The sequence below is a fragment of the Mesocricetus auratus genome, unplaced genomic scaffold (genome assembly GCF_017639785.1).
Source record: "Mesocricetus auratus isolate SY011 unplaced genomic scaffold, BCM_Maur_2.0 Super-Scaffold_2245, whole genome shotgun sequence".
Classification (NCBI taxonomy): Eukaryota; Metazoa; Chordata; class Mammalia; order Rodentia; family Cricetidae; genus Mesocricetus; species Mesocricetus auratus.
The window spans coordinates 996,692-1,023,489 of record NW_024429180.1 but is presented as its reverse complement, the minus strand read 5'-3'; the positions used below and the strand labels follow the sequence as shown (position 1 = coordinate 1,023,489).

General features: G+C 38.9%; 1 protein-coding gene across 3 annotated transcripts in view; it reads right to left on the bottom strand.

Annotated features, from left to right (window-relative positions):
- Nalcn (sodium leak channel, non-selective) overlaps positions 1-26,798 on the bottom strand; it is a 276,716-nt gene that overhangs the window by 179,458 nt on the left and 70,460 nt on the right. For all 3 annotated transcript variants that reach the window (XM_040739426.1, XM_040738674.1, XM_040739071.1), the window contains exons 8-10: positions 12,668-12,810; positions 12,403-12,507; positions 3,412-3,498 (exon numbers count right to left, since the gene is read on the bottom strand). In XM_040739426.1, the coding sequence (XP_040595360.1) occupies positions 3,412-3,498; positions 12,403-12,507; positions 12,668-12,810 (335 nt within the window). The remainder of the gene's footprint in view (positions 1-3,411; positions 3,499-12,402; positions 12,508-12,667; positions 12,811-26,798) is intronic.

Genomic DNA, 26,798 nt, shown 5'->3' with positions numbered 1-26,798 from the left:
TACAATTTGAATCTCATAATGGTAAATGAATTTTCATAGTTTCACAGATCAGAGGTGGTGAGTCCAGTAATAACACTACAGTCTCCATTTCTCAGCATAAGTGTTGGATATTAAAATAAAACCTCTCTTATGTGCTAATTCCTCTGAGTAATTCCACAACCAATAAATGTGAAGAGAAAGTAGGAAGACCAATAGAGTTGAAACATTTGGCCTAAGGTGGAGAAGATTAAGTCATATCAATTAGTATTACTAAATTGTTGAATTATGTATAGTTGGTGGGACAGACCATCAGCAAAAAAGCCAGACAAGGGCACAGAGAGCTGGAAATTTAGCACATTCAGGGGAATTAGCACAAAAGAGAGGTTTTATTTTAATATCCCTAATTTTTAGCAGATTTCGACCCAGTGTCTACTTATGCTTAGTTATAAATGCAAAATTTTTAAAATATAAAATATACGAATGGGATATTTTTGTAATATTCTTTAAAATTTACACATTACTTGTTATTAAATGATCTCTGCAATCTAAAATAACATCACTCTAACTCATTTTTATGGGTCTGCCAAACAAGTGCCAACAACATGTAAAATTAGAAAAATTTTATCCTAGAATGACATATTAACACATGTACGGCAACCTTTGCCTCTGTGAAAAACAGGTGTATCTCTCGGTGTATTCTGTTAGAAACTGCTTGCGTGTGTTTTATGTTCCTACCTAGCTGTGGATATATTTGTTGCTTTACCACTGAGACAAATAGAAATGTCTTTCAATGCTTTTTTTAAAGATAAGATATATACATTTCCAGCCTTTGGAGGAAAAACACACGAAGAGCTGAGAAACTGAGGCAAAATGCCTCTCTGATTAATGTTGCTTATTTAACACCTGTTTCTCCAGCAAGGGAAAACTCTGCATTCATACAAACCATGATCTCCGCAAAAGCTATGTTCAATACTGTAATAGTATTTACATGTGTTTATTAAATGAAAGAACAGGCGTGGAAGAGCAGTGCAGCATTAGAAGGTCCAAAAGTATTTGGCTTCTCCTGAAACCCTGCTGTTTGTCTTCATGAGTCTCACTTTCAAGAGAAAAGATACTGATAGAGACATACATGGATTCCTCTGGGAAGCAGAAATAGACAAGATCTCCTGAGTAAATTAGGAGACTGACTGGGGAGGGAGGGATACAAAATAGGTGAGAAAAGGAGGGGGGACAGAGGAAGAAATGGGATGGTCAGTTTGTGGGAAGGAAGAGAGGGAGAGCAAGGAAAGATATCTTCACAGAGGGAGCCATTATGGGGTTTTGATAAACATGGCACTAGGGAAGTTCCCAGGAATCCACAAGGATAACCCCAGCTAAGTCCCTAAGCAATAGTGGAGAAGGTACCTGAACTGGCCTTCCCCTGTTATTAAACTGAGACTAGCTTAATTGTCCTCATTGAACCTTTTTCCAGTAACTGATGGAAGCAGATGCAGAGATCCACAGCTAAGCACTAGAGTCCAGTCAAAGAGAAGGAGTGATAATATGAGCAAAGTGGTCAAGACCATGATGGGGAAACCCATAGAAACAGCTGGCCTGAGCAAGTGGGAGCTTACTGACTCTGGACTGACACAAAGTGAACCTGCATAGGAACAAACCAAGTCCTCTGAATATGGGTGACGGTTGTGTGACTTAAACAATTTGTGGGGACACTGGCAGTGGGACCCTAGTGCATAAACTAGTTTTTTTTAGTCCATCCCTATGGAGGGATACCTTGCTCAGCCTAAACACAGAGGGGAGGGCCTTGGTCCTGCCTCAATGTGATGTGACAGACTTTGTTGAGTCCCCATGGGATGTCTCACCCTCTCTGAGGAGTGGATAGGGGGTAAGGTGAGGTGGGGGGGCAGAAGCAGGGGAGGCAGAGGGAACTGGGATTGGTAGGTTTAAAAAAAGGAAGCAAATCTGAGTGAATCTAGAAGTTTCATAGAGGGACCACAGGCCCCATCTTCTAACCACTTGAGTCTTGCCATGGCCTCAGATTCCCCTTCGATCTATCATCCCATGCTCACTTCTGGAGTTCTCTATTAAGAAAACATCATGAAATCACCATGCTCTGGAGATTGGACAAGTAGAACAACAGATCATGTGTTAATGTATTTCTTTCCCAGTTACACATGGAGGTATTGAACAGCCCTAAATTTAAAAAAATATTTTGACAATTTTTTTGTTGATCTGATACTGTTGAAATGCTTTTGCTTGTGTGCCATTATTCATTCTTTATCAAATACCTACTTATTGGTTAGTTTTTTTGTCAACCTGACACAAGCTAGGGTTATCTTGGAAGAGGGAGCCTTGCCTGAGAAAATGCCTCCATCATACTGGTCAAAAGAGAAGACTTTGGGTACATTTTCTTGATTAATAATTGTTGTGGGAGAGACCCTGCCCACTGGTACTGTACCTTGGGTAGCTTGTCATAGAATATTATTTCAATGAGGCAAAGATGTGTTACATTTGTTTATGCTGCAGAATATTACTTAACTATGTAAAAGTGTGTTAGTTTTTGTAATGCATTTGTTTAACAATGTAAGGATGTATGTTTAATTACATAAACATATGACACATTTGTTTCACCTTGCCTGCCTAAGGCACCTGATTGGTCTAATAAAGAGTTGAACTGACAATAGCTAGGCAGTAAAGGATAGGCAGTGCTAGCAGGCAGAGAGAATAAATAGGAGGAGGAATCTAGGCTCAAAGAGAATGAAGAGAAAGAGGGTTACCTCTGGGGCAAGAAGCCAGGTAGAAACTAGCCAGTCAGACATGAGAAGCAGCAAAAGTAAGATACACAGAAGAAAGAAAAGTAAAAATCTCCATGGCAAATGGTAGATAAGGAGAAACATATTAGTTTAAGTTCAATAAGTTAGCTAGAAATAAGCCTAAGCTAGGCCAAGCATTCATAATTAATAGTAAGTCTCTGTGTTGTGATTTGGGAGCTGGTTGGTGGTCCAAAAGAAAAAAGTCTGGTTCAGTAGGTTGTCTTGAATGGTTTAAGAAAACATGCTGAATAAGACATGGGCAGCAAGGCAGTAAGCAGCATTTTCCCATTGTCTCTGCTTCAGTTCCTGCCTCCAAGTTCCTGCTTTGAGGTCCTGCCTTGATTTATCTCAATAGACCATGATCTGGATATTTAAGCCAAATAAGCCCTTTCTATCCAAACTGCTTTTGGTCAAGGCCTTTATCACAGCAACAGAAAACAAAGTAGAGTACCTACTATATATCTAAATGAATACTACCTAGGTTTTGAATGCAGAATAGGATAAAACATTGCCCCTGACTTCTTAATAAATGTTTAGAGCTTGGAGCCTACAGATTTCTTTGTATAAAATAGAAGTCAAAGATCTATGATGGCTGATTTTTAAAAATGGTATTGTGCTGTACCTGTAGGCAGGCTGGGGCACGTCCCTGGGGCTTGTTGACATCCACAGCTACCAGCTGCCAACCACCAGAAGCATCTTCATGGAACATCTTTAAAACAGAGAGAGAGATAAGTCAGATTTTGACCATGGAACACTGAGAACTCTAGTTATGCCTGCAGCTTTCTACTTAAAATATGTCTTCTTAAAGGTTTATATTTGAATCATTAATAATTTCATCTATGTGCATTTTAATACTGAAAACAGCTGAATAATAATTATACTCTCATAAGCAAAATAGCTTGCATTTATTGAGCACTTGTTATATGCCATGCAATTTCTACCTTACACGGATTTTGCATATGTAATCTTTTAGATACTCTTCTATGCAGAAAAAGTATACTTTAGCAACTTATCTGGTTATCATCATTATTATTCCTTAGCTCTGCAAGAGAGTATAGTTAGAATTCTAAAACTTTTATGTTTTGTCTGTTGAATATATGTAAGATGGTTTTTTTAAAAAAATCTTAGTTGGTATTTCTCAGTGAGTTAATTAGCAAACTTTCTCATGTCAAATAATATCAGGAGTTCACCTTCAACATGTGGAATGAGCTTGGTAGTATTTCAATGGTAAGAGACTGAAAGGGTGCTTAACTGACTGTGCAATTATTTTAACTAGGTCAAAACTAATTTGCTCAACTGAAATTTCATGCATATATTTACCAAGGTAAATGCCATTATATTGCCATTTATATTGGATTAGGGGGTTTAGAAGACATAAAATTCAAGATGCTTTTGGCCAACCTGAAGCCCATTCACTCGGGTGTCTAGGTGATAATTTTGTGACATAGTTCACTCTCACTTATACTCTCATCTGTCAACATTATATTCAGCTGGAAGACACTTCCCACTCATCTTGCTCCTCAGGAGTGGTGTATATATGTATTGGTTGGCTTTAATTCGATAAAGTAGAATTAATGCTTTTAAAAGACATTAACCATAATAATTCACTATTTTGTTTCTGCCCAAAGTCTCTTTTTTGTACCCATAAACATTTTCATTGCTACTGTTTCTTATGACTTTATGTTGGTTGATCCCCTGCTGTAAAAGGGAATGGTTAATAGAAATCTAAGTAACGTAACACATGGATCATTACCTAGGCTCCATAATCATACTTTCAAACACAAGCCAGAGAGATTGCAGTTCATTATCAGGAAGAAAAGTTTTCTTTGTATCATGACTGACACAATGGGAAATAGGTGCCTAACCTCACAGGCCATATAGCTAGATTTTAAATGAAAAGATTGAGGCACACATTTACACAAAGATACTTTGACCAAAGATGTCATCACAAGTAGTTAGTCCCATCTGTCTATTGCAGAACTAACCTTCTCTTTAGAATAAAAAAAAGCTATTTTGGTGGTAGAACCAAGCACATCTTTGGTGGATGGGCTCACTCTGGGCATATAGACTAGCTGGAAAAACAAACGAGTTAACGTGAACTTTAAAGACCCTCAGGATTCTGAGATTCTCTTTTTAAGGGCAAATGTCAAAACCTACGCTGTCAGTCACTGGCTGAGAATACTCTGCCAATGCCTCCTATACTGTCTTGTCAAGGCACAAAGCACTCCTGGGGCTAATATTTCCTTTCATTGGTGGCAGACTAATTTTCTACGGTAAATTATTTTTCTCCAGCAGACCAAACTCAAATGAATCAATTTAACTGTCAGCAAAAGTGTTCTCTGAAGGTCACCCCTGCGTTTGAAAAAAGTAGCAGAAATGCAAAAGTGTCTCATTTTCTTTGGAACCCAAATCATACAACATTCAGATTGGTTAATATGACTATAGAACTCTCAGATTGAAATTGAGATAGCCAAGATAAATAGGAATCCCAAGGGGCTCAGACCTCTGGGGAGGATGCTGGGTATGAGTGTGGTCATTCTTTGTTGTCTTCCAATATCAGGGCATTTTTTTGAGGTCACTAAACCTCCAACAAAAGGGCTGGCTCCTACCCTTGCCTGGAAGCTCATTTTGACAAGGATGTAATCAGAGCTTTCTTGTTCTTACTGTATTTCTTTTTTTGCTAGCTTGAATATAGATGTGAGAGTTACAGCTGTAAAAGACATAGTAGTTTTCTATGTAACCATGGAAATGGAGACTGTGCAAAGTGGAGAAGAAAATTGATGGTGGGTGGGTAGGGACTGGCTAATTGGCAACCTGGACCAGTGAGCCAAATCCAACCTATCTCCTTCAATTGTTCCCAGAAAGGACTCAATGCTATATTACCTAAGCTATTCATATTCAGCATTTGGCCTATGTAGTAGAATATAACATAGATGGTTTCAGTTAAAATATTCAGTGGTTCCTGTGTTTTAACCATGTGACTTTTGCCTTTTGACTATCACTAAGATGTTTATTATTAAACACCTAGAAATGTGGATGAGAAAAAAATTAACCGAAATCTCAAGAGATAACTATTACTGACATTTTAAACTTTCAAGAATTGAACTCCCTTGTGCATGTATGCACATGTGCACACACACATGTGCAGACCCCATACAAGATTGTTTTTATACAAGTAGGTTGTCCATATATTTTCATGTCAATAAGCTTAGTATTATTTTACCATTTTCTATGTATTATAACTTAGTACACATCAATAACATAGTGCCAGAGTTTCAGAATTTTTTGGCAGTTCTGAAGATTGAATCCAGGGTTTTGCCCATGAAGAGAGTACTTTACCACTGAGCTATATCCTCATCCCTATCCTTGTTCTTTTTCTTTACACCTTCTAAAGCATCCTCAAAAATAATTACTTGATTATTGTTCAATAATTTAAGGACAAAATCATAGAAGTTGACATCCTTGATCAAATAGCATGCATGCTTTAAAGACTTTGTTAGATACTGCTTGACTCTTTTGGTGGTTTGAATGAACATTGAACATGGCTACCATGAGCCCACAGGGAATGGCAGTATTAGGAAGTAAGCCCTTGCTGGAGAAAGTGTGTCACTGGGAGAGGGCTTTGAGGTTTCAGATGCTCAAGCCAGGCCCAGTGTTACTCTTTCTTTCTGCTGCCTGTAGATCCAGATGTAGAACTCTGCTTATCCAAAACCATGTCTGTCTGAGGGTTACCACACTTCTTGCCATGATGATAATGGACTAAACCATTGAACTGTAAGCCATTCCCAAGTAAATGTTCTCCTTCATAAGAGTTTATGTGGTTATGGTGTCTTTTCACAGCAATAAAAACCCTAACTAAGACAGAAGTTGGTACCAGGGCTGGGGTATTGCTGTGCTAGGCTGGACCATGTTTTCATCTGGAGGAATGGGATTTTGTGACTGTGGACTAGAAAAGCATAATGGGCCATTCTAGCAGGAACTTGGGAGATAGTAGTGCTGAACGTGATTTGAACTGTGAGGTCCTGGTTCAAGATGCTTCAGAGGAGAATATTAATAAGTGGCCTAGAGATCATTCTTGTGATATTTTGGTGAAGAATATGGCTGCCCTTATCCAAAACATCCTGCCTGAGGCTAAATTGAAGAATTAAGGATTAACAGCTTTAGCAGAGGACATTTCAAAACAACCTAGCATTCATTGTGTTGTGTGGCTATTGGTGGCCAGTCCTATGCAGTTCTGTCATGAAAGGGAGCAAGCTGAGCAAGGAAAAATACAAAATGTACAATGAAAAGGAGCACCAGGAAGTGTAAACAGATGAAGGAAAAGCCTGATACTAAGTGCAATAAAGGGAGTGGTGACCTCAGAGCAAGACCTCACCCAGATAAGCTTCCAATTTGTGAAAAGGAACGAAAGAAAAGTGAAAAGGAATAAAAGGAATGATCAGGGGTAGGCATGGTGGTGCATGCCTTTCATTCCAACACTCAAAAGGCAGTGGCTGGCAGATCTCTGAGTTCAAGGCCAACCATGGTCTACAGATGGTGCCAAATTTAAGCAGTGAAGGAAACCATTGAGAACAGAAAGCCAGTGAAAATGTAATTGAATGAGTGGGCCATATTCTAGTTGCAGCAAGCAGCAGAACTTGGCAGTTTCAGCCACATGATTTTGGATTTAAGAGTCAAGGATATAAGCAAGGGGTTATGGAAACTCCCTGTGTGGCTAATGGAAGTTGCTGAGTCCAGGCATGTGTCAGGGGTATCACTGCATGGAGGCCTAGAGAGACCATTTTGTGAAGCTGTTACCATGAACCCTGGATTGCTTTGGCGATCTCAAAATGTTGGAGATGCCAGTGTTGTGGACTGCTTAGAAAAGCTGCTAATAGGAAGTGGAGCCAGCCCAAGAGAAAGAAGTGTGTTGCAGTCATAAAGCAGGAAGGAGTTGGATATCTGAAGAGTATTTTGGCATCAGAGGTGGAGATGCAGAAACTGGAGTTTGCCCAGTGGGTCTTTCAGTATTGTTTCTATCAGGTATTTTCCAACTCTGCTCCCTTTCCTCCCTTTTTGGAATAGCCATTTATATCCTGTGCTAATGTTGGAAGTATGTGATTTAGATTTCACAGGGGAATTATAGTTAAGAGATTGCCATTAGTCTCTGAAGAGACTTTGGAATTTTAAACAGGGTAGAGACTGTTGAAGACTATGGGGGCATTTGAAGTTGGACTATGATATGGCTACAAGTCTACCAGGGCCACCATGCTTCTTGCCATGATGACAATGTACTAACCTCTGAACCTGTAAGCCATCCCCTATTAAATGTTTTCTTGTATAAGAGTTGCTGGATCATGATGTCTTTTCACAACAATAGAAACCCTAACTAAGACAACTGTCTTCCAGGAAACATGTTCTAATTGCATTTCTTAGAACACTGTCTGAGAAGTACCTTGTCAGTGAGCAGTAGGTGTTGGCTTAAGAACAATGGTTCTAGAACAGAGAGGACATTGACAATGGCCTGTAATGGCTATAACAAAAGGAGGAAGGATCTCACAGTAAGTAAAAATGAAGGCTGGGCAACCCGAATGGAATCTCACAAAACCTATAATCAGACAAGATAATTGAATTGGCCATCTTTATAATTTTTAATCTGCAATGTGGAAACAATAATAGTACCCACTTCATAATATTGCTATAGAAATTAAGTAAGACAGGTTGTAGTGTCACTATACTATGTTCAGTGTTACTGTTGGTATAATGGAGTGATTGTCAATCAGTAGGAAGGACAGCACCCATCACAATCTAATGGATATCCATGAGCATTCTCTTCTTACCACAAGCATTTGGGAAAGCCTGAAGATTTCAGCTCCATGAATTAGCTCAGGCTTGTTTGTTTGTAATGGGCAGGTTGATTTACAAAATAGCTAAGAATACTCTTGTTGTCTGTGGACAAAATATCATCCCAACCATCAGGTTATCCATTGAGGTGAGGTAAGAGAAATAGTACTAGGAGCAGGGGCAATCTACAAAACATGAATTAAAATTCCAAACTTAAGACAGGCACACACATGTGGGAAAAAACTTTATTTTGAAATTTCCTGCTCCTTCTTAAATTAAATATTTCTGAAATAGATTATTTATTAAAATCATGAGCATGGATACCTGACTTGATTTCATTACCAAATACGTTTAGTCCGTGAAAGTCAGTACATACACGTGATATCAGCACTCAGGAGGCTGAAACAAGACTGCTACATGTTCAAGCCAGCCTGGACCATAGAGTGAGACCCTATCTCAAAATCAATTTTAAAAATTCAGCAGAAGAATACATTTGGTGAGCAGTCTCACGAAGCTTAATTTCCACTCCTGCTTCATCTCTCCCCAAGGCTTCTCCCTGGAAAGAGCTCACTATTCTAGCACTTGGGGACAGTCCTTCTCTGAGCTGCATCCATTAACTGCTTTCTCACGTATCTATTTATTCATGTGGAAACTGCTGGCTTTGAGACAGGAAGAAGTTTTCTCCTCAAGTTCAACATTAGGTTACATGTAGTGTTTCTTTTGGGCGGATCAATTCTTTCCTTTTTTTTTTTTTTTCTCATGCGTCTTTCATTTATGCCTCTCTGCCTTTTCTCGCTGAGTACTGCACATCCTTACAGAAGTTGATCTAGGCAAATTCTAAGGATGCTGACAGGAAGGCGAAGAAGGAACAACTCGAAATCACCCCTGCTTGCATCAACTCTACCTTATCTGTCTTGTAGCCTAGCTGGAGAAAACAACTCAGACAGCATCTGTCGGCAGGAGGGCTCAGACATCACAGATGACAGCCTCAGAAACACTGCTCTCTTCACAAAAGCACAGTGCTTATCTGTCAGAAGGCTGACAGGACGCCATGGGGCCATGGATCCTTTATAAAATTTAGGTGGGCATGACCTGCCTCTTTTTGTGTCCTCTTTTGGCACATAGATTGCAAAAGTGATCAGCACGGCCTTGAGCTTTGACGGGTCCTTAAGTTTTACTCTGGACAACGTGGAATCGGTTTCTCGTTAACAGGAGCCAAAATGAGCATGCGCAAAGAGACGGCAAGCGTCTAAAGAGAGGTGTTCAGTAAGGGGTGGGAAGGGCTGGATTAAGGAATTGCTGCACACGAAGCTTTCCTAGCTCACATTAACTCAAAACATCCAGTGTTAATGCTACATGCCTAAAAATGGTGGCATGAGAAACTACCTTGTGGACTAACAGAGGGTGCATTCTATAACAGGAATGTGAGCCTTTTGTCCTATTCACCAGTCTGCCTCTGAGCACGTGACAACAGTCGTCCACACCAAGAGCTATGCAGGATGGAGTCACTCACCCTAGAGCAGCTCAGGCAGGTCCATGATTAGCAACCTGAAAGGATCCCTTCCAGTTCCCCTGCGTTTTGCTGTTGTGCACCTTAGCATGCTACGCACAAAGGCTCGGGGATCTATATTTCCTTAATTTGTTTCCATGTGACTACTCCTCAGAGACATTTGGTAGTGGCCATTCAAATGAAAAAAAATCTTACTTTGATAGCTTAAAGAAATAAATTTTGTCACTGATTCTGTTTTTCCTCAGGGTCAATTCTTAGTGAACTGCCTATGTCCAAAGGTTCTACTATACTCCTCATCATGTACACACGTGTGTCTGAGCATATATAAATGTGTATACTTCTACCACCATGATTGTCATAGGCAGTTAACATACTTAGGGCCATTGCTAAATTTAGTATTCCTAGTCTTATTTAACTCTTTGATGAGAAAAACACAGCAAACATAAAATTTCCCACATAACAGATACAGGCAAGAAACGGTTTCATGTCACCCCAAAATCTGTATACCGTTAAGTAATCATCATGATTTTACCACTTCGGAGCCTATTTGGTCAGAACTGGACACTTGTGATTTAGTGTCCTAAACCAATGACAAAGAAGTCCAGGCTATGAGTTTGGTGAGATTTCACAAATGTAACAGTCACGGCAAATGTTCTGTCTCCCTTCCGTATGCATAAAAGCATCTGGGACCTCACAGAAATGGTGACTGAGGGGTGGGTGGAGCCTGAAGGCCAGTTGCTAGGCTTCCTGAGTGGTGTTTTACCAAGAGGCAGCCTGCAGGAGCTGTGGTTGCTTAGCAACCAGGTCCTCAGCCACAGCATTTTTCTTAATGAAGGCTTTTTTTTTTCACAGTTCTCTGTGTGATTACCTCTGCTGAACATCGAGGCGCATCCCCTCTTGAATTCCTGACTTATGCCTCCACATTAAGTGCACCAAAATAATTCTGTACGACTTTGTTCGAAATTTTCACATTTTGTCTTCTATTATAACTACTAGCTGGTTTGGCACTTTACTTTTCCAGCTGTGATTTTTATCTTAATAAGCAAAATATGGTTTTAGGGATGTTTTTAAGCCATTGCCTGGGAGGGCTGCATGTAAGAGCTGCATTCCCAGTTTTATGTTTCATTTACATCTCAATGTCTGTCACAGGAAACATGCCTGCCAAGAGGCTGTCAGCTCAGGGAAGACCTGAAATTGTTAGAACTCACAGTAGGCTAATAGGGACCAGACAAAGAATAAGAACTTCCTGGGTTGATTCCTTGAAAGTGGCACCTATACCTTAATCTATGTAGCATATTAATTTCCTTTCATGGAAGTTTTAATTATTTTTGTCAAACTTGAAAAACATTGACATGATTTCACTTGCAACAAAGGCTGGGCAATCCCGATGTCTATGACATCATAAATGTCAGCTTCCTACGTTTAACGGCATTTGAACATAGGATTGCTGAAAGTTTAATCAAGTGATCTATAATATAAAGTTTTCATTTTGACCTTTCCACCAAATTGTTTGCAAACTTAGATTTTTTTCATAATTTAATCTCAAGATAATTGTTTAAAGCATTAAATTGTTTCATGATTAATTCTGGATTTTTCTTTTTCTCTCCTTCTATTCATTCTAGAAGATATGTGAGCCTGCCTTTCCCATTTCCAAACAACAAAATGTGAAAACAAAAATAAATAAGTAAGCAACAGGATATCAGAATGCCTCATATATGTTTTGTTGCTTTTGTAATGTTTCATGCTATCTCTAGTTTTTTGAGTATATGATGGATTCTCAAGAACCACAGCCATTCAGTGGGGATTGAGGAGTCTTCTTTACAGTTTCTTGTACCTTTATTGCTTTCTTCTTAATTATAACATTTATAACACCAACACTGGTAATCTTCCATATATGGACGACAGGATAGACTTACGGTTACTCTAATAGAGGCTAATAAAAATGGGAACTTTCAGTTGTAATATTTACTCGGTAAGCCTTTGAGGACTTGTGCTCTTAGAATCAAATCAAAGGTCCATAATAAACATTGTTGGCAATTTTGGTTTTGTGTAGAAGCAACCCTTGTCACTTTAAAGGAACTAGATGACATTCACCATACCACAGCAAAAGTCTGGAATGATGGTTCTGGTTTTGGACCTCTTCATCTGTATTTTCAAACCACTCTCCCAGTATACCATATTGTAGCTTCCATTCCAACAGCATTCCCCAGGGCTTCACTGCTGTGAGGATGGGATCTGCCTGAGGCTGAATGGACTGCAATCATCTCACTGAAAAGATACCTGTGTGGTTGCCGTGGAGGTTGTGCTGCTCCGAGTTCCCCACATTTGTTGAAACTGTACTCTGATTTCTGCAAATGTCTCAATGATGACAGCAATGAACACATTCTGAAAGGAAATGACAAACCGTGTTTACCAAACGCTGGAGATGGAGAAGTGCAGTGATCAATAAAACCGAACAAAAGACAAAGAAACAAACAAATAAAAAACCCATGTGCTGAACATCACAAAATGTACACACACACTGTGAGCACATTCTCTTTAGTACCTTAACAAGCCAGGCAAGGAAGAAAATGAGTGTGATGAAATAGAAGTAGGAACGCCAGCGGGGGAAACTGTCGATTGCTCTGTACATGAGGAACACCCAGCCTTCCTGAGACGAAGCCTCATAGACTGTGAATATACTCGTGCCTGTTGAGACAGGACCGCAGACTGAATCACCATTGGCTTTTGAAATGAGGGAACATTTCTTCTCAGACAATCAATAGTTATCCACACTCACTGTCTCCATAACAGAAGCTCCCCTAAAAGGAACTAAAATTATGTGTTGCAGTTTGCGGTTCTTAGGTTTTTGGTAAAGTTGTGTCTGACTTCAAGCCAGGGCAAATCCAGTATCACCAAACAGAACAACTTTATATTATGTCTTTAGATGTTTAAGGCATTTGGTACAGGGGAAAATTACATAGCCACTGAAACCAGATAGAGGAATACTACAAAATTGTGTGACACAGAAGCTCAGTAGTTGGGGCTTGCCACTTTGAGGGTGCTAGAAATACCCGCCCTGCCTTTAACCAAAATGGAATAAGTCTGAGAATTTGTTTGGGGTTAGAGCCACTTTCTCTCTGGAGGACTTAACTACTTCAGGCTCTGGAAATTAATTTGGTGGAAATGGCCTCAGGATTCATGATGCTTAGGTGTGGGGCTGTAAATTACCCCCTAATCCTTTGTAGTGGAGGAACTAGCATCTCATTGAACACACTCCTGGAAATGACAATGAAGTTTAAAATACCTGGCTACTTATACAACACCTCATTTAAGAGAACCTGAGATACTGAACAGGAAAAGACATATTTTGACCCGTCAACACAAGGAGTTGCTTTGCAGAGACTAAAGACTATTGATATTAAAAGATTTATTCAAGGATACATAATAATAGTTTGGAGAATTGGAATTAACCCAGTCTGTCTGGAACAAGTTTCTCAATATTTAACTGACAGCACCATGCTTTTTAACTCATTCACCTTTGTTGTAAACAACTCCTGTTGCTATAAGGATTAACCAGCAATTTCTGTAGGGCCTTGACAATGATATACGGTAAGTTCTCAAGACATTTCAGGCACCACCATCATCAATATATAACAGAAACATCCGGTTCAATACAACTTTGTGAGGAAACATAAAATCTGCTGTGTACTTGAAGTTGTTAGTAAAATGCAATGTATATTGTTCATAGAACTGATAGACAGGACCTCAGTAAGTGCAGTTACCAAGAAAGACCTAAATTATGGAGTACAACCAATTTCCACCCATGAACATCCTAATTTTAAGAAACAATGGAGTTGTGATATGTGTGTTTCCGTGCTTGCATGCATGCATTCATGCATGTGTGCGTGTGGACCTCATTACATCTGTGTTTGGAGGAAGAAGGGTGGCCATGAAGGAACATAAAAGCCTTCAGAGCCAGTGTATGTATTACCATTGTGCAGAGTGATGTATGATGGAAAGTCACAGAAAATGCATACAGTGAGAAATAGAGGCATAAAAGAAAAGCAGAGAGAAGGAAAACAGAATCCTGTTTGGTGGATTTTCATTACAAAAACTCTTTATGTAGAATATTTTTTGTGCAGGATGCAACTAGCTTTATGTGCTGCCTGTATTTTCAAATGCAGGGTTTTTTTTAACGTTTGTGTTTGACATATTTTAATTGAATTGCATATTTATGGGGCATGGTACAGCATTTTAATACACATATGTAGCACAATGATAAAGTGAAGGTAATTGGCATTCAGACCAGCTTTCTTATTTGAGATAGAAAAATTAACCATTGGCTTGGGAGATGGCTCAGCTGATAAGGGTGCTAGAGGCATAAATCTGATGGCCGGAGTTCCATCCCTGGAGCCAATGTGGAAAGGACTTACACAATGGTGGGTTTCTGTAATACCACAACTCTTATTGTGAGGTGGTAGGTAGAGATAGGAGAACTGTCCAGGAGCTAGCCTGGAATACACAGTTCAGTGACAGAAACAAGGGAGTCCCTGTCTCAAAACAAGAATGAAGGAGAAAAATTGCCTTCCAAACATTTTCCTTTGATGTCCATATGTGTCTTGGAATATGCCATCATCATTAACACACATACACACACACACACACACACACACACACCACTCACTCTTGTTTTCAGCCACAGTTATCAGTATGCACACATCTGTTACTCCCAGCATCCTTTGCTAGCTCTTCTTCTCTATAACTCTATGAGACTAACTCTGCAGCTTCCACAAACAATTAAGAATATGAGTTATACAAACTTCCATTTTAATACTTTTACTTCTACCCTGGTAAGTTATTACCATTATAGTTGGTTTTATAAAACACGTTTAACCAAGAAGTTCTCTGTCTCATCCTGTAGAAATATGAGGAGTGGTGACAAGGGCAAATATTATCAACTATTTATTACGTTTTGTAGTGAAAAAAAACTGAAGGTCATTAGTTATCAAATATCTTGAGCTAAAATAGTGACAGGACCAGAAATAATCTAACTCACTTATCAGGTCACACATGAAAAACATTTTTTTAAACGTCATATTCTATTTTGCTTCTTGTTTGAGATAAGACTGGAAGAAGAAATTGTTTTCTATTGTTATCTTTATTTGAACAAAGTCTATTCTTTTAAGGATGGTGATGGGTAAGTTTATAAATACATCAAAGAACTTGTACAAGATGACTTACAAATACACACACACACACACACACACACACACACACACACACGACTGAGACATGAGCAGCATGGACAAGAGACAAAATGCCAGCAGAAAAGAGTAGCTGCACTGTCAATGCATGCTCTGAAACACATGCAGTTCTTTTACCTGTGTAGACCTAATACAAAGGATAATCTTAACGTAAAAATTTATGTCCCTTTATTTTCTTCTAGTTATTGAAGGGGAACAGAAAAGTGGTTGCAGAAATCCATCATGAACCACTATTAAAGTTTAACAGCTTCGCCAATGGTGCATTTTCTGTTAAAATTGGAATTGTCAACATAAGATTAACCCCCAATCTCCCTGCTTGAGTCTGTCTGTATAACATCTACAGGGAAGGTGCTTTTGTTTTTTTGGAATTAAGGGCTGAATAGTATGTGCAGCATGTAATCTTGATGCTTTCTTCCCACTTTTCCTCAGTCAGCAAAGGGAAAAGCTGCAGTCAGTAATAACCCACGGTGCAGTTCAAAAGGCAGGTGTGCTGAGAAAATAGAAAACTGAAAATATCAACGGAAAGACTGCAGAAAAATGGTGACTGCCTAAAGAAATGTTCCTGGTCATGTGCAAACTTCACCAGGTCAGATGATTTGAGGATGTCACAGCAGTTTGTAGGGTCAAAGGCAAGAAAGTGTAACACTCTTCCTCTTCTTCCTTCTCTTCCTCCCCCTTCTGCTTCTGGCTTTGTTAAACACAGGGAAGGAAAAACATTTCTGAAGAGATTTTCAAGGCTGACTAGAGTTTAAAGCAGATACAAGTGAATGCATGGACTTGCTTTCCATGGCTAGTGCTGGCCCTGGGCAAAGCCATAGTCATGGCTGTTCACTGGGGCCTATATACTCTGCTGTCTGCCTGCCTGCCTGCCTGCCTGCCTGCCTGCCTGTCTGTCTGTCTGTCCTATGCTGCTTTACTGTGGCTTCTTACCATTCTCCACTTCTGCTATCCAGGGGACCCAGCTGCTCTGCCTCCAAGGAACATAAAGTGGCAGTCCCCAGAACTTCCAAAGAGATGTAAATTCTATCAGCTCACTGCTATGATGTTAAAACTCACTTGTTTATATTTTGGACATTAATTAGTACTGAGGCATATCAGTAAATTAGACAATGATGAGATACCGTCTGTGATTGTTCATATATGCGTGTGCGCATACAAGTGCATATGTGTGTACACCCGTATTTGTTTGCACATGGAGGCCAGAAGTCAAGCGTGAGGCTTGTTTCCCAGTAGCCATCCTCCTCCTTCTCTGTTTTTTTTTTTTTTTTTTTGTCTTTTGAGACCGCCACTCACAGCACTGGGTCTCCCATGTAGGCTAGGCTGCTTGACCAGTGAGCTCAAGAGATCAGCTTGTTTCCACCTCCCAGAACTACCATGCCTGACTTTTTCCCTGGGTGCTGGGGAACAAGCTCAGGCCCTTCTGGTTCTGCCTTAACTCACTTTACTGTCTGTGCCATCTCCCTAGCCCCTTGATCACATAAATCTTGAGTGATAGAAAAAATATTTCTCAAATATTTGTTTTTTGAAAGAAAAATCACTTCTTGCTTAATGTGATTATTTCACAGATAATTTGGTAGCAAATGGAATGATCTTATAGTGAGTGCATTCCCTTCAAATATAATTTAAAACATGTATACACACATATAATCACCAAAGCCCATGCTCCACAATAAGAGGAAACATGGGAAAATATTGGTACTTGAAAGTATTTTCTTTAGATATACTTCATTGTATTTTTGATCAGTTTTCATTATGAAGGTAAAATTTCTTGCTAAAACAGTCACATTTTTTGTTAAATGAATAACAATTCTATGATAGTACCTGGGAGTATAATGCATTTTCTTGTGGAAAATAATAAAGCATGTTCCAAAAACACTCTGGTGCTCCAAATACTTCAGGTACAAATTAAGGTTGTGTAAGAAACAGAATTACAATAATGGTGCCTGGATCATCATCTCTAATTCCATTCATTCCTTTTTGATCGTTCCACCTCGGTTTTGAAAGAAGCCTCCAAATCTACAATGTAGACAGTAAATATTGACCTTGGAACTTTCTGTAGGTTATCTCCGCATTGGTATTTAGTACAGCAAGTTTTTATAGCCTGAATATAGGCATAGCCCATCTGCTTTGATTACTCTTTAGGGTTGTATGTATTGCTTTCCTGCAGTAATTATTTTTATGTGTTGTGTATTCATTTTTGTGTGTGTGTGTGCATGTGTGTGCATGTGAGTGTGTGAATGTGTGTGTGTGTGTTTTATAGTAGGTTCCTCTGAATTGAAACAACCCCTCTAGGAGTGTTAGGAGGCTCTTGATATTCAGGAGATAAATAAAGCATTGCATGTCTGGGAAAGCAGAGTGTGGAAGATTCCAGAAGACCCATACACAGCTTTAGAGAAGAGGACTTTGACCAGCCCTGCTGTCCAGAAGAGATTCTTCGGACAAGTTGGACCAATCAAGCTGCCTTCAGGTTGTGTAGAGGACTCTAAAGGTACCACTTTTCCTGTGCTGGTGCGGGCTTTTGGTGGTGCCACCGATTCATCATTGATACAACTGTTCTGCATACTCAACTACCAAGCACTACCTACTCAGCTTGGTAACTGTCACGTGGCCTTCAAAACAGCAAAGCAAGTTGAAACAAAGCAAGATACTTTGTACCTACTTCTTCTGAAAACAAACACAAAACGATTCAGTTTATCCTAGACACTTAGATATGTATTTAGAGGGCGTAGGGATATTGTTGCTCCTCCAGAGCACCTGAGATTGGTTTCAAGCACCCACATTGGCTCACGGTGCCTGTAATTCCAGTTCTAGGGTTCCAGCCCCATCATATGACCTTTGTGGGTACCTGCACTCACGTGGTACACATATATACACTCGGGGACATATGCATAAAATCAATCAATCTTTAAAATAGACTTATAAATCTAAGGTTTCTGAGCTCCAACTTAGTTTTTTGATGATGGCACAACCGTGTCTCACTGTTGAAATAAACAAGTCACCAGAAACCTCACAGTCCGTAGCACTAACATACTGCAACAAAATCAGAATACATAGAAAAATGAATGTGCATGTTTACATATATTTTCCAAGTTAAAATCTTATAGGTGATAAAATTTATTAGTTGGAAAATATTCCTTTAGACTTAGAAACTGACTAAACCTCCCCATGATGAGTACAAAATCCCTCTAGAAAGAAGTGAGATCCTTAGTGGTTTAATTCACACATGGAAAAGAAGTGTTGACAGGTCTGGATGCTGACATTGGCAGGGAAGTTTGGGTATTAGAATCATTCCAGGGATGTCAAAGTCACATGCCAATGCAAATACTTTCTTGCCTTCAGTGCCTGGGTACTTTCCAGGTAGACAGAGAGTTTCCTTGGGGTATAGAGAAGTACTTCTAGGCACCTCTCTGTTTGCCTTTGAGGAGCAGTGGCTTCAGATCAAAAGGGCTTCTTGGGATTCATTTTCCACCATTTGCCCTAATGAACCCACATTTACCACAACTCACGTTCTGTTCCCTTATCTAACACTCCAAATGTCCATGGTTTCATATCCGTACCATGTTGAATCAACCAGGTCACCATGCCGGCCTTGGAGTTCTCTGGCATTCTCAGGGCAACCATGATGTTTTCTACGACCACGGCACTAAATCACTATTAATTTAAAAGTTCTGTGTGTTCTCAAAGGGCAAGCAGCCCAATTACTTGTAGTACTTTAGCTTTGCCATCACTTTTTGAAAGTTTTATTAGGAACTAGTTAAAAGAATCCCAGACAAAGAAGCCAGGTCTTGATAGCTACATTGTAAGAATTTCATTGCAACTCAAAAATTAGGACTGGATATTTGAACACCTTTGATTAAAATGAGAGCTTTGAGAAAGGGTGTGTAAAACCATGGGCCTCTGTTTACACTTATTCTAATCAGCTTGGCCACAATGCTAAGAATAGCAACAACATAGGGATTGAAAAAAGGCAGTAGCACCAAGGCTGAACTGGGTTAAGATTCTGCTGGCTGACCCCAAGATGTAGCATTAGAAGCTTTAGAGACGCATTTGTCATTTGTCTCTACTAATAACTTTTATTCTATGAACCTCAGCATCTATTTGCATTTCTTCTACATTTTAAAAATAACTATTTGGCAACACCATATAAAATAATTTATGAGATGTAACAGGAGTGAAAGAGAATGAAAACTTCATTCATAGAATTTGGTTCAAGTGCCTATTATGTTATCTCACAGCAAATAAGATCTGAGCCAAAGAGCTCTGGGCAACTGTGGTTTCACCTCTTATTCTTAGAATGAAGTGTCTTTCTATGCTTTCCTTAGGCATGTTAGAGAGACTGTTGTAACACATCAGAAACAATCTGGCCAGTGTTTGGACTGGTGGCCACAAATAACCATCAGGTACTTGCAGAATGGCTAATGATATGACATGAACTTTTTATTACTGCAACAACAGAATATCATACAAATCACTCTTGGAAATGCCAGTTAAGACCAACACAAGAGAGAAATGTGTCTGACAGAAGAAATATTTACTTAAAGCTTTAATGATTTTTTAAATTAGCTATTTAGTAGATATAATTCATTATTATTCTTCATTAATCAGTGTAGGCTATTCACAAGTCTTTTGTAGTGTGTGCGTGTGTGTGCTTGCGCGCACACACAACCCTTACAAATCAGTTTTAAATCAGTTGCTCGAGCTGTAGCAACTACTGTTCAAAAATACAAGAAAGTTTTTGCAATGATTTAAAGGAAATGGTTACTAATATTGGTTTTTGATGTACTGACGGAGGGGTTCGACGAGCCTGCATAACAAATTCATTCAGCGAATTTGCAAGGAGAGCACCTCAGCTTTCATCTCCTTCTGAGGAAATAGATCCGAATGTTTGTGCAAACCTATTGTTTGGCCATAATGTTCATTTCCCACCTTCTTAAATGTGGATGGATATTTAGTTATTACAAATAAGTTCCTAATGTTATACTTGTGTCTCCCAATTCCCTTAAACTTGGATGTGTTTGCTACGGCTTTATGGACACAAATCAAATACCCAGTACAAGTTAGTAAAATTTAAAAAGACACAGTAATATTTTATCTTTTTTGTGCACATTGTGGGAAAGCTCTTTTATATGGCATTTAACATTCTAGGGAGCAGCTTGTTGAAGGCCATCCCTGCTTGATCTTTATAGCCAGAGGACTGCCTCAATTTTTGTCCTGAGTCATTATAAAGGTTCATGAATGTATCATGAAAAACAGTGATAAGCCGAAACGTCAGGATAGAAGACCAGTAGTAGTCTGGGTTCCACTGAGTAGTATCAAACCAGGACAATTACTGGCAGCGAATCTGAGCTCTCTAGTACTTTCTGAAGGACCAACAGAAGAACCATCCTATAAAATGCAGGTGCTTCCTATGCACTGAACACCCCAGAAGTTCATTCTATGCATCGATACTGTATCAACACCCCAAAAGGTCATCCTATGCTTTGGTACTATGTCAGCACCCCAGAAGTTCATTTTCAGCAGTCTCCTATTTCAAAATGAGGTGGCTGTGGCTCAAGGAAGCTGAGACACACCCCAGGAGAACAAGCCTGCAGCTGTGTTTCAGAGGTTCATGCTTGCTTCCACAGACAGGCCCTTCTCACTCTGCCATGCCCGCCTGAAACTTATGAACTTTTCCTGGCTTGGTTTTGAGGAATTTGAACAAATTCCTGTCTGGTACATTTACGTAAAGCAAAAATTCTGCTTTTAAAAGTAGACAGACCAGGCCAACGAGAAGCAAAGGGAGGGAGGAGACATTCCTCTTTGTGCATTTGGAGCAGATATTCAGCGTTTGTGCTGAGGGTAAATTTATCTGCCCCTTATTCTTTCCGTGTTCCTCAGATTACAAACAAGGCAGCAGAAGAGATTTATTTTCATCAACTCACAAGATTTACAACCTAGAAACAGAAAGATTTTCTTTCATCAATCTTGTAGACAAGTCAAAACGACATAAAATTCAAAACTAATTTTTGTTTAGTTTTTGGATAGAACTTCTGGGGATTCAGTAGCAGCAACAAGAATTCTGGTCATTTTATCACGTTCTGTGATATAAGTATAATTACTTGAGGAGTGGAAAATTAAATAAAGAAAATATTTTATGAAAGTAAATTGACTGTGATTATAATAAAATGGCTACTTTTTGGAACACATTTGTAACTTAGAAACTTAAAGCCATGATAGACATTTGCTTGTGTATCCCCCTAAGACTTGTTTATCCTCTATTCCCTGGCATATGGCTGCTCAGGTTGGCATTACATATTTTTGACATTTCCTAAAAAGAGGCAGCCATGAGACAAACTTCTTCCTGGAGTGAACAATTTCAGAGCCATATACAGAAATTATTTTCCCTAAACAATTTACCATCTAGCAGCTGGAGAGAGCAACACCACAAAGACTTGGAAAGTATGTCTCAGAATGGTACAACTGTCACACAAGCTGAGTTTCTGGGGCCAAGTTCATGCATCCATACTGTTCAGGTCAGTGGATTCCAACTACTGCATAGACTGATAGTCAAGATAGTTTATATATCCTTGACTCAGTTCTCTCCAGTGGCTGGTCCTCATAGAAATGTCAGTTGGGGGAGGAGTGAAGAGTACTATCTAAAAACTAGTATACTGTTATTTTTAAAGCTCACATAAATACATGGAAATGAATGGATAGTTCTGGGAAAGATGAGGTAAAATCCACAATGGCTTTCCATAAAACAGCTCCCTTTCCTCACAAAAATCACTCTATTAATCTTGCTGCAATTTACCAGCAAGCCTAACCACAGAAATACATATTCCATATAAACGCTTTACCCAAAGATTGATTCCCATCAAAGATCTATAATAACAAAGTAATATTTACAACTTAATGTCATATAAAGACCCATTTAAGATTTCTTGCAAAGTTAAAAAAATGAGACACTTTAAAACATGGTACTGATCATTAGTTTTTACAGATAACATTTTGATTTTTTAACTAATGGCAAGATTCAGTAACATGAAGTAAGAAACTATTTTTCAATATAGTTAGTCTCACTTCAAGGCTCTAAAACACTTGCCCAAGAAGTGCTATTTCTTACTGAAAAAATATCTACATATAAATAAAGTAGTGAGAATAATACCTCTGCAGATAAACAGGCATTTTACACACACACACACACACACACACACATGCATACACACACTTTTACACACAAAATTCAAAAGTACCAAAGTAAAGCAAAGTCACAGGAATTCACATACTTGGAAGGACCTTCAAGCCTGTGGAATGTTACTCTAGGCCAGGAAATATGAGAAATATGAAATATTTTTTACTGAAACGGGAGGATTTTGAGAAACCACTGCAAGTACCAGCAAGCATAAAGATGGAGGCAGGCCTTCAGGGGTTAACCACAGTTAACCCTAACATGCTCATTGGCTACATCAGCTGACCAAACTCCTATGCTTCTTGCATTTATTTCCAGAAGATTCCTGAAAGATTGATCTTGGTTTGAAGTGCAATTCAGAATCCAAAGTTTTGGCAAATTTGAGCATTTCCTCTTGTAGGAAATATAATCTCTTCTCAACTGTTGTAGGCTTTGTATTTTTGACAAGTGTCACCAAAGTAAATAATTTTCAAAGACTGAAACTTATACCCCTTTCATTATTTGATGCTGACTTTTACAAATAAGCCTTGAAATCATATACATACAAACATATATTTTATACTTTATATATCCTGAGCAGATTGTATTTATATATTTGGAATACAAATACATATATGCATAATGACAATTAAAGGAATATATGTCATGAATTTCAGAGAAAGGACACATGGGAAAGGGTGAGGGAAATGATGTAATTATATTTTAATTAAATAATTAACAAGTAAATGAGGAAGTAAAATCCACGGTAGCATTTTTCAATGTAAACATGCAGCTATGATGTAACATTTTCTATTCAACATGCTCTTCAGGGAACAACCAGGACTTAATCATTCAGATCATTCAGGACAAATCTTAGGGGTAATCCTTCTTTTTGCACATGCACACACACATACATGCACATACATACACATACACAACCATTATCTATTAGTAAATATCTCAAAAGGAGCAGGCAAAACTACCTATAGTTCCTCCTCTGAGCTCCCCCTTCACCCTTTGGTCTGAGCCACAATTATTTATGCCACAGCAGGAACAGGATGGCATTTTCTATTTGGTGGCTTCAGCTATCATTGTGTGTGTGTGTGTGTGTGTGTGTGTGTGTGTGTGTGTTTGAAGAGTGTTCTTATTTGGCATGCAGACAGATTCTGACCAACGGTCCCTCTCCTTCACTTAAATACCTCCTGCGGCATCCCAGTAAGGCCAGGCCTTACACTAACTTTTAAGGCTGTCCTTGGTGGCTGCCTTATTGCCTTTCTGATTTCAAGCTCTGTCTACTTCCTTGCTTCATTCAAGGTACTGCTTGCTTTCTCTCTCTCTCTGCCTCTCTCTCTCTCTCTCTCTCTCTCTCTCTCTCTCTCTCTCTCATTTTAGGAGCAGAGTGTTGAACGTGCTTTCTAACCCAGGGCCTTGCACTAGGTATTTCTTTTGCACTGGATGCTGCACATTCTCCTTACAGAGACCCCCAGAGGCATGCCCCTCCACAGTCACCACACTTTTAATTAAAGGAAGACTTCATGACTAATCATTGTTGCAAAATTCCCTGGATTTAGAATGACCTAGGAGGTGCACAGCCTGTTAGGGAGCTTTCAGAGAGCTATCTGCCTGCTTTTTTGCTAGTGTGAACAAATGCAACACATAACAGAATGCGTCCATGATAAATTACTGTTGAAAATGAATTTAAAAATCTCCTCACACAGTTGATTGGCCTAGAAGGAAACTCACAGAAAATGAGTAAAAATGAGTAAGAGAAACACATATCCACATTCTGTAAATGAAATAAAGTCACAAGACCATCAGAAGACGGAATGTTAATATATGGAGTATGCCAAAAAAAAAGTCCCATTAGTCACCAGATAGCTTCACGACTCAGAAACAGCAAGCAAACATGAGAGCAAATGTGAAATTTTGGGGCAAGGGCAAGACAATGTAGGAACAGGTGGCCTTTGCTAATGTGTTTTCTCTGTGACAGATGGTGTCTGCATTTTACAGCCTGCATAGTTCTATCACCTCAAATGCTCCAGCCTCTTGTAAAACTCAGCCATGATACCCTTCCTGGACCTGAGCTACAGAAACCCCAGGGAGCTCTGAGGTCTCCGTTCTCTCTAATTCATCAAACACAAAGGCAGCAGCAGGATCCTGAAGGAAGGGACATGAACACAGCTTTCATTTGGATACCTGTAAGATCACACAGTTTGTCTGTACTTAAGTTCTTAGCCAAGCATATACCCACTAGCCATGTAAACTTCCCATAGGTGTGTGAAGGACAATGTAAAGGGATGCAAAATGAATGCTACATCAAAGTTACCTTATGGGAGCCCTAAGGATAGACTTGGCTGATGGGAAGAAAAACCTGACAAATAAAAAGGGAAAAAAGGAAGGATAGTATCTCTGAGAATTGAAACAATACAAAACCCAGTAATAATTTCTCTAATGTGTTTGTTTAAATTACTTTGTTACCATTAATTAAATTATAATTATAATCCTCAAAACTTGATAAAAATAAGAAAATTGGTTTACACAATTATTAAACTAGTAAGAATACAATGTGACTTTGATTTTGAGGAATTAAAAAATGTCAAAACTTTACATAATCCTGAAAAAACAGTCCAGATTTTACACAAATTTGAAAAAAAATGGAAATTGCCAAAGGCTGGCTGATGGTCCTTGAGAAGGCTCTGAATTATTCTCCTTTTGAAGGTGCTTATAAAAGGACATTTGGATGGATGGACGGATGGGTGGGTGGATGGACAGACAGACTATTGATAATGTTGTTAGGAGAGGATTTCTTGTAAAATACATTTAATTTCAGCAAGCTATATCATACTGTACCTTTAGAAAACATGGGAAATCTTTCCTAAATGATAACAGGCCAAGATGGCTGCACAGTCTTAGCTGGATAGATTTCTATGTGAAAACCAAAGGGGGCTTTCTATATCAGTTTAAGATAAGGAAAGGAAGACTTCTAATTTGAATGTACATACCACTCATAAGAAAAAAATCTAACATTAAATTACTCTTAAAAATGGATATTATTGACAATGAATCATCAACTGTAATTGTTAACACCAGTTAGTAACGACATACCTAATGGGGACGACTCTTACATATAGTAAGTAGAGACAGGGCAGCACAGATGGAAAAAACAGACCCCGCATCAGAGAGGAAACTAAAAGAGCCTTCCCAGGTGCATGTTCAGACTCAGGTTTTGTTCTTACTTAACATGCACCTGGTCTGTTCAGAGTCCTCGGATCTCCCATGGAATTAATGAGGGTGGAATCAAATGTCTGCTTTCCTTGTTCCCCTGTTCCATGCCGTGATGTGTGAATTAATGCAGAACTGATGAGACCTAACACAGTTGCTCTGCCACTACTGAAAACGAATGAATGGAACTGCCTAGCATAGGGGGTGGGGTGGGCCAGGGATCATCTATTGAAAGTGATTCCTAAAGTGCAAACTGCTACTAGGCAGTGCTCTCCCAGCAAAAATAGAATATGCTCCTCCTCATTGTCTCCTACACACCAGTAGTTAATAGCCGTGTTTGTCACATTGATTAGAAAGCAGATTAAATTCTGTACTACACTGTCCCTCTAAACTCAAACGATCCCTGATCTAATTGAACTGCATTCACATTCATTACCTTTAGGAGCCAAAACGAGCTTTCTAGTATTCCAGATTTATTCTCTATCTGCAGGCAATACCAACCTGGGCTACTACATTTAGTTGGACAGAAATATTGGTGATTTCTCAAAATTGCATATTTACGCCCATGTTTTCAAATAACATGTTATTTCCATATTTACCTTCCCTGACTTCTCTCAGTGCTGAAAATATTACCTGAGGCCCAGTAAAGAATAATGTTCAATTTTAATAAGTTCAAACACCAAATTTTTCTAGGACGAAACCATTAGCAATCTGTCAGTCAGTCCTGCAATTCCCAGTAAAAAAAAATATGCTAGTTAATACCTGTGCCACCCAAATCCTTTTAAAAAGTGTTTTGCATACATTGGGAGAGGGGAAATGTGTTCTAACTGCATTTCCATGTTTATTTTTAATATCTTAAAAGAACTGAGTGAGTGATTTTAAAATGAGATCCTCCTGTATATTGGCATAGAATAAATGGAGAAAAATTGCTTGATAGTTAGATGTGCACAATTAAGTTAATTTTAAATGCCAAATATAATGTTTTTATGGCGTCCTGGGATTTTAAATGCCTTTTTCACCTTTTAAATAAAATAAGCTAAAACTACCATGAATATTAAGCT